The sequence below is a fragment of the Budorcas taxicolor genome, chromosome 25 (assembly GCF_023091745.1).
Source record: "Budorcas taxicolor isolate Tak-1 chromosome 25, Takin1.1, whole genome shotgun sequence".
Lineage (NCBI taxonomy): Eukaryota > Metazoa > Chordata > Mammalia > Artiodactyla > Bovidae > Budorcas > Budorcas taxicolor.
This window is the reverse complement of record NC_068934.1, coordinates 47,744,798-47,754,346: the sequence shown is the minus strand read 5'-3', so window position 1 is coordinate 47,754,346 and position 9,549 is coordinate 47,744,798. Positions and strand designations below refer to the sequence as shown.

Genomic DNA, 9,549 nt, shown 5'->3' with positions numbered 1-9,549 from the left:
TCTCTCCTGAGTTCTCAGTGGAAGTTCAAGTGACCAGTAGTCCCAGGCCAGCTCAGTGGGTGAAGCCCCAGTGCACTGTGCTTGGCTCCATCCTCAGGGGCTGCCTGACAGCGGTCCTCTGTCCCTTGTAAAGCCGGCTCCATCATCACGGGGCTCTAGCAGTCAGTGGCGTGTTCTTTCAACTGTTCAGGGGCTCTGACTAGACAGACTCTAGTCAGAAGCCACTTCTCCTGGGACTGGGGTACTGAGTGATGCCCCGGGGCTGGCCCAGGGCCACTTAGGCACTGCAGGTGCTGGGGAGGGCTCACTGAGAACACACCGCCCTGCTTGTGTTAGGTCAGGGTACTGAGACGTATCCCAGTGGGAGGCACTAGCTCCTGCAGCTTGAGAGAGCCCCTGGTGCCCCACACCGCCCCCCCCAACCCGCCAAGGAAGGACCAAGGTTCCAACTCCCCATGCAGGTAGAAGGGACAGGGGACGCCAGCCCACTGGGCTCATCCCCAAGCCCCTGAACTCGGAGCCTAGACTATTGGACCCTACAGGGAGCCCTCATGACCGCCAAGTACCCTTGCTTGAGCCTGGGTGTCAGTATCAGCTGCTGGGCAGGGGGCTGCAGGAGCACAGAGTGGGTGGGTGGGTGGGGGAGCAAGAGAAGGGGTGAGGATGTGGCTCTTCCCAGCCCTCCATCCATCTACATGGCCGTTCCCAACCCACCGGGCGGGGATGCCCACCCACCTTTGCCAGTTTCCGCTCATCTCCCTTCTCGGGGGCTAGCAGGCTCCCCATGCTTTTCCAAGCCATCTGTCCCGAGCTCTCTGGGTCCCCATCTCTGGTTCTCAGTCTCTCTCCTTCCTGTCCTGTTCTCGCCTGTTCTCTGAGCTGTCTGTGTCTGTCTCTCTTGCTCTCCAGGGCTTTATGTCTCTGTGCCCCTTTCTCTGGCTATACTGTCGCCCTCCTACAGCCCCAACCCCCTCTCTGGCGCGCTGCTGAGACTGGACGCTCCAAACGCAAACCTCATCCTTCCCGCCATGTGCCGGGTGCTTAGGATGCGCGAGGGGATAAAGCACCTTCAAGCCTTGGGCTCCAGTGGGCAGCCCTGGGCGCAGTCAACCTCGGGGTCCCCCACGCGCGCCCGCGCCCGCGCGCAAGGCCCGCCCCTCCGCGGAGCTCCGCGGGCCCGCTTCATTATGCACCGCCTTTAATGGGCGTTTGTCAGCGCGACTGCCCCGCGAGTTGTATTCGCGGACATCAGTCATCGGCGGCTTTCCCATTGTGCCAGGGGATTGACGAGGGGCGGGAGGGGGTGACAGGGCCTGGGGCGGCCGCCTCGAGGCCTGGGTCTATAATTTTCGGAGGCATAATTGGTCTGGGGGAGGGGCGGCGGAGGGGGCGGGGAAGGGACCTTTCAGAACCGGGAGGGCGCACGGGCGCGGGGCGCGCGGCGGAGCAGAGCCACGGCTCGACGGCGGCACGCGGGGGGCGAGCGAGCGCGGGGGGCGCCCGGCTCGGACGCCGCGCCCTGCCCCGGCTCTCCACCCCGCCCGGCCTCCCGCCCCTCGCGCGCCTCCCGCGCCCCTGCCTGGGGACCGCACCGGCCTTTTGTTGCCGAACCGTCTTTTCTTTCAGCTCTTTGCGCAGCAACGGAAATCTCACCCGTTTCGGGGTGAAAATTAAAGGATCTCTCTCTTTCTGTCTCCCTCTCCCTCCCTCACACCCACCGCTCCCCTCCCCTCCGCTCCCCTCCCCCGCTCCGCGGAGCCGGAGTCGGCACCGCCAGGCGCGGGAGTGGGCTCCGAGCGCCTCGCCCCGGCTCGGCTCGCCGTCCTTTCCATGGGCGCCGCGCTCGCCTGCAGCCGCCGCCCCGGGGCGGGCGCGATGCCACGATGGACCTGATCTGGCTGCTGCTGCTCAGCCTGCTGGAGCCCGGCTGGCCGGCCGCGGGCCCCGGGGCGCGGCCGCGGCGGGATGCGGGCGGCCGCGGCGGCGTCTACGAGCACCTCGGCGGGGCGCCCCGGCGCCGAAAGCTCTACTGCGCCACCAAATACCACCTCCAGCTGCACCCGAGCGGCCGCGTCAACGGCAGCCTAGAGAACAGTGCCTACAGTGAGTGTCCGGTGCCCCCGGAAGGAGCGGTGCCCACGCGGGGGCTGGCGAGGCAAGGATGCCTGCCCGGGGACGCGGACCAGCGCTGCGGCCTGAGGGAGACCGCCGGGGTCCCCTGGGCTCCCCCAACGTCTGGGAGCTGAAGAGAGGGGAGCTGGGGTGGGGGGGGCGCGGGTCACGTCCGAAGAGGCCCCGGCTGGTGGCTGCCCCCGGCGCCCCGCCGCCTCTGGTCCGAGGAGGTGTGAGGAAAGCCGTCCGGGGACTCCCGGCTCGATTGGGTTCGGTGGTCCTGACAAATCTGAGCCCTTTGAGTTTTTCGGAGAAAAGGCCCTGGACAAGGCATTTATCGTCCTGTTTATTATTTAGACCCCTTCTCCTCCTGCCGCCCTTGGGGGCTCCCCGCCATCCCCTCCGCCCTCCCGGCTCGCGGCCGCCCAGGTTGCCGCCCCGGCGCGCAGCCTCTGCGCGGAAGAAGCTCGCCGGACAGAGCCGGGCTCCCGAGGCTCCCGGGAGGCGACCGCAAGGATAGAGAATCGTGTCCCCAGACCGGAATCCCCAGCCCTCCCGCCTCTGCCCTCGGCCGCCGCCGAGCGACCGGCGGGATGAGCTCCTGGGTCGCCGGTGGGGGGCCACGGGATGCGGCTTAGGAGCACGCAGGGGAGTCCGCCTGGTGCTGGGGGCGCGGGCACACTGTCACCCCGCCCCGCAGCCTGAACCCGCGCCCGGACTGCGCTCGAGCCGGAGTCCCGCGAGGTCCCAAGGTTTGGCTCCTCCGGCCACGGGGACCCGGGCTCGTGCGGAGTCCTTTCTCGAGGAGGAGCGCAGGGCCGTGGGGACTTGACGCAGCTCCTCTCTGTGAGGAGCTGGAGACCCGAGCTCGGGGCCAGGCAGGAGCTCAGTGGGCGGGGTGTGTGGCCAGAGAATCGGGGTCCTCCACTGCGCCCCGCGATCTGCCCCTCCCCCTGCCCCGGGCTCAGGAAAAGGCGCGGTGTATTCCAGAGGCGGCCGAAAAACTCTGCTTCCTCCAGGAAAGCCGCGGCCCGGCGAGGGCGTCTTCGAAAGACGCCTCCGGAGCCGCGCGGTGGAAGCCAAATGTTACCAGGGCGTCCACTGCGCGCGGGACGGGACTGCGAAAGCCCCTGCTCCCGCCTGGTAGCGATTCTTCGGTTCTGTCCAAATCCAGTCTCTCCTCCCACTCCCAGGAGTCGCAGAGCATCCAAATTCTTGAGGCATCCAAGGCGGGCAGCCCAGCGCCGCCCTGGTCCCACATCCAGACGCCGGTACTATGGTCTTCAGGCCGGCGCGACCCGGCGGGGCGGGGGAATCCGCCCAGCCTGCGGTCCAGAGAGCCCAGAGGCCCGCATCCAGTGCCTCCCGGGCCCCGAACGCTCCGGGCAAGACTCTGGCGGCCGGCGGCCTGGCCCTGTGATCGCTGACATGTGCCGGGGGCAGGACGCTGGACCGGAGAGGCGCCCCCGGAGAGGGCACCGGTGGTTACCCCAGGGGCACCGTGGCCCCACGTGGGGCTTTGTTGCAGACTCCCCAGGGGGGAAAAAAGTGCCCTCGGTCCTAACGGAAGGAGTTAGGGGAAATTTAAACTGTCTTCCATTGGGTGGGGAGTGGGTGAACACAGGTGGCTTCCCTCTGTGAGCTCCCTGCCAACACCCTACAGGCTCGAGACAATTATCTCCCACCCACGTCCACTGCCAGCAGGTTTGGGTGGCACCCTCCATGCGCTGGTGGATCCCATTATCAGTTCACCTCGCCAAGGGCCCAGCTCCCCCTCCCAGGCCCCCAGAGGCACTCCAGAGCCAGACACTGCCACGTTCAAGGGGTTTGAATCCCGGTGCAGACACCTGTGAGCCATCTTGAGCAAGTCCCTCAGCCCCCAGTCTCAGCTGGCGCGTCTGGCCAGCCCATCATGCAACTGGCTTACTAAATGCTGGAGAGGCTCCCCAGGGCTCATGTCCAGCGCAGGGAAACGCTGGTTTCCTTTTCTCCCAGGTTGGCGTTCTTCTCCTTGCAGACGCCTTCCCTGGTGTTCCCCATTCTGCACCTCCCACCCAGGGGTTTCTCCCTCCCCCAAACTTCCAAAGTCACCCCCTTTCAGTGTGGGTTGCCCTCAGCACCCCCATCCCCGCCCCGAGCTGGCTCAGGGAAAAGGGGTGTTCAGCCTTCCCTGCTGGGCTCTATGGGAGGTGGAGGGAGTGACAGGCTGTCCGGCTCCTCACAGGCATCCTGGAGATAACGGCGGTGGAGGTAGGCGTTGTGGCCATCAAGGGGCTCTTCTCCGGGCGGTATCTGGCCATGAACAAGAGGGGACGGCTCTACGCATCGGTGAGTCCAGGGCCTCGTGTTGGGGGCGGGGCACAAACGGAGCAGCCGGCTCCCTTGGACGTCACATCAGAGGACACACAGGGACATAGGCGGCATAACGCTCTGTCCGGGGACATGCAGGGACCAGCACCCCAGGTCCCACGGCTCCCCGCCCGGTGCTCTTCTGCCCGATTCTGCTTAGAGGCGGCTGCCAGCTGACGGGGTAGAGATATCCTCTGTTCTCCAGTGCTGTGGGGTGAGAAAATGCTTCCCCAGGCATTCTGCGGTCACCTTCAAGGTAACTGAGAGGAGAGGAGAGGTTGTGCCCCAAGTTTCTACCAAGATAAACGGACCCTGGCGAGCCTGGGGATGAAGCAAGGGTGTCCGGGAGGCAAAAGGTCTTCTGTGGGTTCACCCAGACAGAGGTCTCTTGAGAGCGGAGTGAGGAACAGGGAGGAAAGGCAAGAGATGTGAGTCTGTAGGAGGGAACCAAGAGGGCGATGGGGCCCACGTCCCAGGCACATAGGTTTGGAGCCCAGTCTTTGTACCATCTGGGTCCCTACACAACAAGGGGTCCTGTGATTGTGGGCGTTGGCAGTGTTCATCCCTCAGGGGCGGGGCATACACGGAGTAAAATACATGTACTAGGAAGTTTCCTACCTCCAATTAGTCATTACATGCAATTCAGCTGATGCTCCCTGGGCAGTGAGAGGCTTTTCACCCACCCACCCACCCGTCACCTAGACGACGCAGGCGAGGACCATCTCCTCCATTCGGTTGTGTTTGCAGGGGAAACACGGACATTTCCCTGCCTGTCTGAAGTCAGGCAAAGCACCGTCGAGAAATTCAGGGAAGTCCTCCTTTAAGCAGTTTTTTCCATCACAGATTGTTCATGGTTTGGCCAAAGGAAAGGCAGAAGTAGGAAGATAGCCATTTGCTTTCTGTGACCCGGGGGAGTCTCTGTCTGGGAAGAGGGACCCTCGGGCGCCCGGCCTCCTTTATGTGGGCTCCTAGTCTGTAAACACCAAGCGTGGTTTATAAACACATGCCCTTAGCCCAGGGTCTGGTCTGACTTTTTCTTGAGGTGGACGGTGGCTTTCCAGACCCCTCCAGCCCTCCCCTTTGGTGCGGAGTGAGGAAAACTGACTTTCTGTTCCTGAAATGGGCTCGGACCACCCACAGTCACTCCCAACCCTGATGGTGAGGGGAGGCCTAGCTGGCCTGCGGTACTTGTGCAGGTCTTACTGACCAGGGGCGGCCTTTGTTCACATTGGACAAGTTCACACAGGGAGGCAGGTAGGGCTGGAATCAGGAGAGGAAGCGTCTGACTGCTGCTATCTCTTCCATGAGAGACCCAGGCCAGGACCCTGGGGGGGCAGAATTATGCATGCCCGGTGGGCCAGAGTCTCCCTGTGGCTTCCGTCTCTGAGAGCTGGCAGCGCTGGCTTCGGGGACGGAAGAGGAGAGGTTCCTGGTCCCACGCAGGTAGCCCGGTGGTCTAGCTGGGTGGGGTGGGACTTGGCAGAACGCCTGGCATGGGAGGCCTCACTACGTTGCAGATAAACTGGAAGGTGAGGCAGCCCAGGGGCCACTCCTGCCACCCCTTGTCCCCGTCCTGAGCCCCCCCATTTGCCCGTGAGTGCTGCTCCGACTGCCCTGCCTCTTGACCGTCTGAGTCCCTGGTCTTTGCCATCACCTTGCTTCTCACCTCCCAGGCTAGCTCATCCACTCTTGCACCCTGACAGCCCCCAGTCCCAGTCCTGACCTCCCTTCAGAGTTATAGGTCCGCCAAATGTCCTGATGGCTCAGAGACTACCCTGGCAGAGGGCAGCACACCCCTAGCTGAATCCAGCAGCTCCCTGACTCCCCTGCTATAGTTGTTACGCCACCAGCCACTCACTCAAGCCCAGGGTCAGCCGGGAGTCCTGGTAGACACCTGCTTCTTTCTTGGCCACACACTCAGTCCGCCTTCAAGTCCTCGAACACACTTCCTGAATCCCTGTCTTCAGTTTCGGCCTCTCTCCACCCCACCCCTGTGCCCTTATAACTCAGGCCCTCGTCATCTCCCAGCTGGACCGTCACAGCAGTCTTGGGACCCAGCTACCGGCCTCCAGGTCTCCCTCCTCCAGTCCACACCCCCCTTCCCTCCCTCCTGTCTCCTTCCATCCATCTATCTGTCCATCCATCCATCCATTCACACATCCACCCATCAACACCCATCCATCCACCTTTCTTTCCTCCCATCCACCTGGCATTCATCCCTTCCTTGCTCAGTGTCCCGGGCACTTTCCATATGTCACACTCTGTGCTAGGCACCTGATCAGTCATCTCCCTAAACTGCAAATCCACTCACCTGATGGCCTCCAGGAACACCCCATCACCCCCAGATTATCACCCAGATTCCTTAGCTCAGCTCACAGTGGAGCAACCCAGACCGCCTTCTGCCTGCCCCTCCCCCCATCACTTCACAGCTCCCATCTCCACTCAGGCTCTGGACCCCTTGTCTTCTCCAGAACAAGCCCTGCTGTTCCCAGCCCATGCTTCCCCTGTACTCTGCTGCCCAGAGTGCCCCTGTCCCCTCCTGCCCCACAGGAACACGCCCTCCCCTTCAATTGTTACCCCACTGGGAGGGTGCCTGCCCTCCCTGTGCACCTCTGCCTGGTCCCCACCTCTGCCCTGCCCTGGCTGATTCTTCTGGAGCAGCGCCAGGAGCTGGCAAAACTAAGAAGGAGGAGCAGCCTCCCTGAGGACGAGGGTGATGGCAAGGAGTAGAGTCTGAGCAGGTGGAGCCTGGGGTGGGGGTGGCTCTGGGGAGGGGCCCTCGGGAGCAGGCTCTGGGGTGGGACCACGGGGGCGGGAGAGGCGCTGGGAACTGGTGCGTCTGTGATGCCTTTTTCTAGCCTGTCTCAGCCCTTTACCCGTAGCCTCCCCCCATCCAGGAGCCCCCTCAAGGTGCAAACAGTGTTCCACCCCCAAGAAGCCCTCCCGTAGGGCCTGAGCCCCTGTTCACAGCACTGTGTCCCTTCAATGGCCCCCACCCCCAAGTGTCCCAGCAAAGAGCAAACCCACCAGGCTTCCTGCAGGGTGGGCCTCAGCCAGGGAGAAGGTACCTTCTCCAGGACAGAGGGGCCTGGGAGGAGAGCTGGTTCAGCTGCTGAGTTTTACACAGACACTCAGTGTGGGCAGAGGCGGGGGGAACAAGTGTAAGATGCTGAAGCAGTGTGCCGGCATGGGGGTGGGGCGGGTCTGTCCTGAGCCCACCCTCCCACCCACCCCAGAGGGCCCCACAACATGCAGGGAGTGGGCACAGGCCACAGGAGCATCAGATCCCTCTGTGATTTGGGGTTTGACACCCCTCCAGACCTCAGTTTCCCCATCTGTAAAATCTTGGGCAGTGGCATCTGTACGCAGACCCAAAGAGCCCCGAGCCTCCACCGAGGGGCCGGGGGGCGGGGGGCAGAGCAGAGAGGAGGGGCTGCGGTTATTGGGGGAGGCCCTCCCCTCCCACGCTCTCCAGCCTTGCCTCTGGGCTCCTGAGTCACTGGAGAGAGAGGGCTGGCGCTTCCCATCTTGCTTCCTGAGGTCCTCGGGGATCATAAGCTGCCCAGTCTGTAGGTCCACTGGGCCACCTGCACCCTACCCTTCCCCCCTCTGCCAATGGAGAGGGGCCCTGAGGGTGTCCTGCCTCACGGTCAGTGCCCGGAAGAGAGGCCAGTCCTCCTGGCCGGCTGTCCCGGTGCCCCAGCCCTGCCCCTTGGCACAGTGCAGGAGGGGGGCCTTGGCGTGCCTGTCCCCCTACAGCTGGGACGAGGGCCTAGGCTGGCGGAAGGCATGCCCAGCCCCCCAGCTGAAGACGCTCCACAGCAGCCCGCGGAGGGCACTGACAAAAGCTATTTCCATTCCGCGTTTGTCCGTCCAGACGGCCAGCCAGGCCGCCCAGACCCCGGCCCAGGGCTCCCCTCCCCGCCTGCCTCCTCGCGGGGCGCTGCGCGCTGACCCTGCCCCCGCCCGCCCCGCAGGAAAGCTACAACGCCGAGTGCGAGTTCGTGGAGCGCATCCACGAGCTGGGCTACAACACCTACGCCTCCCGGCTGTACCGCACGGCGCCCGGAGGGCCCGGGGCCCGGCGCCAGGCCAGCGCCGAGAGACTGTGGTACGTGTCCGTGAACGGCAAGGGCCGGCCCCGCCGGGGCTTCAAGACACGCCGCACGCAGAAGTCCTCGCTCTTCCTGCCCCGCGTGCTGGACCGCAAGGACCACGAGATGGTGCGGCTGCTCCTGGGCACGGCCGGGCTGCGCGGCGGCCAGGCCAGGCCTCCTCCCCCCGGCAGGGCCGCTTCCACGCGGCAGCGGAGGCGGAGGCAGCAGAGGAGGCCGCGGGACCGGGGAGGCTGAGCTTAGCCCCCGCCCCGGGGAGGGAGCGGCGGCCGTGAGCGTCCCCGCCCCGCGGCTGGGCTCCGAGCTCAGGCCACCAGGACCGGGGTGCAGACCAGACGATGGATGCCTGGAGTCCCCGCCGTCCAAGCCGACCCGGGCTTGCCGGGCTCCACCCTTGACTCTTCCGTGCTCTCGCCCTTCCCACCTGGCAGCCGGCTCCTCTGCCCAGGCCAACGGAATACACCCCCAACCCTTCCTGCTTCTCTCAAACAACCAGCACGTCAACGCAGCGAGGAGGCCCCGTCCAGGCTTGGAGGGGGCTGCTGTAAACGGGACACTTGTGCATTTGCTAAGGCTGGGAGCGCCCTTGCCCACACCCGGAGCATCAGCTGGAGCAAGGGGTCCCGGCTGTTGGAGGCGCTGTGGGACAATGGGTGGGTGGGGGTGGGGGGTGTGATCAAAACGTTGAAAGTATTTTGTTCTACGTTATTTAATAGATGAGGATGCAGCCTGCAGACACACTTGAAGGTTTTACTTGAAAGAATCTGCTTGTGATGATGGTGGAATCTGTGCCAAATTGATGTCTTAAGATGTAAGACTGTATCTGAGAAACTGGGCTAAAAACACATTTCAATTCCCTGGTTTTGAAAGTTACTATTTTTTTTAACCACTAGAAGTTTTGTTTGGATGGAAAGAAGAGACTAATGCATCTGTGTGTGTGTGTGTGTGTGTGTGTGTGTGTGTGTGTGTGTGT

The 9,549-nt window shown here is 63.8% G+C and overlaps 1 protein-coding gene across 1 annotated transcript; it reads left to right on the top strand.

Annotated features, from left to right (window-relative positions):
- The first annotated feature begins 1,883 nt into the window (after positions 1–1,883).
- On the top strand, positions 1,884–8,813 carry FGF3 (fibroblast growth factor 3). The gene is made up of 3 exons (XM_052662488.1): positions 1,884–2,103; positions 4,337–4,440; positions 8,439–8,813. The coding sequence occupies exons 1-3, from the start codon at positions 1,884–1,886 to the stop codon at positions 8,811–8,813; spliced, it is 699 nt and encodes a 232-aa protein (XP_052518448.1).
- Positions 8,814–9,549: the final 736 nt, after the last annotated feature.

Bases quoted from the DNA above. Each gene is read 5' to 3' on its own strand.
- FGF3 (XM_052662488.1), top strand. From the start codon at position 1,884: ATGGACCTGATCTGGCTGCTGCTGCTCAGCCTGCTGGAGCCCGGCTGG. The intron at 2,104-4,336 runs GTGAGTGTCCGG...GGCTCCTCACAG, and splicing joins CCTAGAGAACAGTGCCTACA to GCATCCTGGAGATAACGGCG. The intron at 4,441-8,438 runs GTGAGTCCAGGG...CCCGCCCCGCAG, and splicing joins GGGGACGGCTCTACGCATCG to GAAAGCTACAACGCCGAGTG.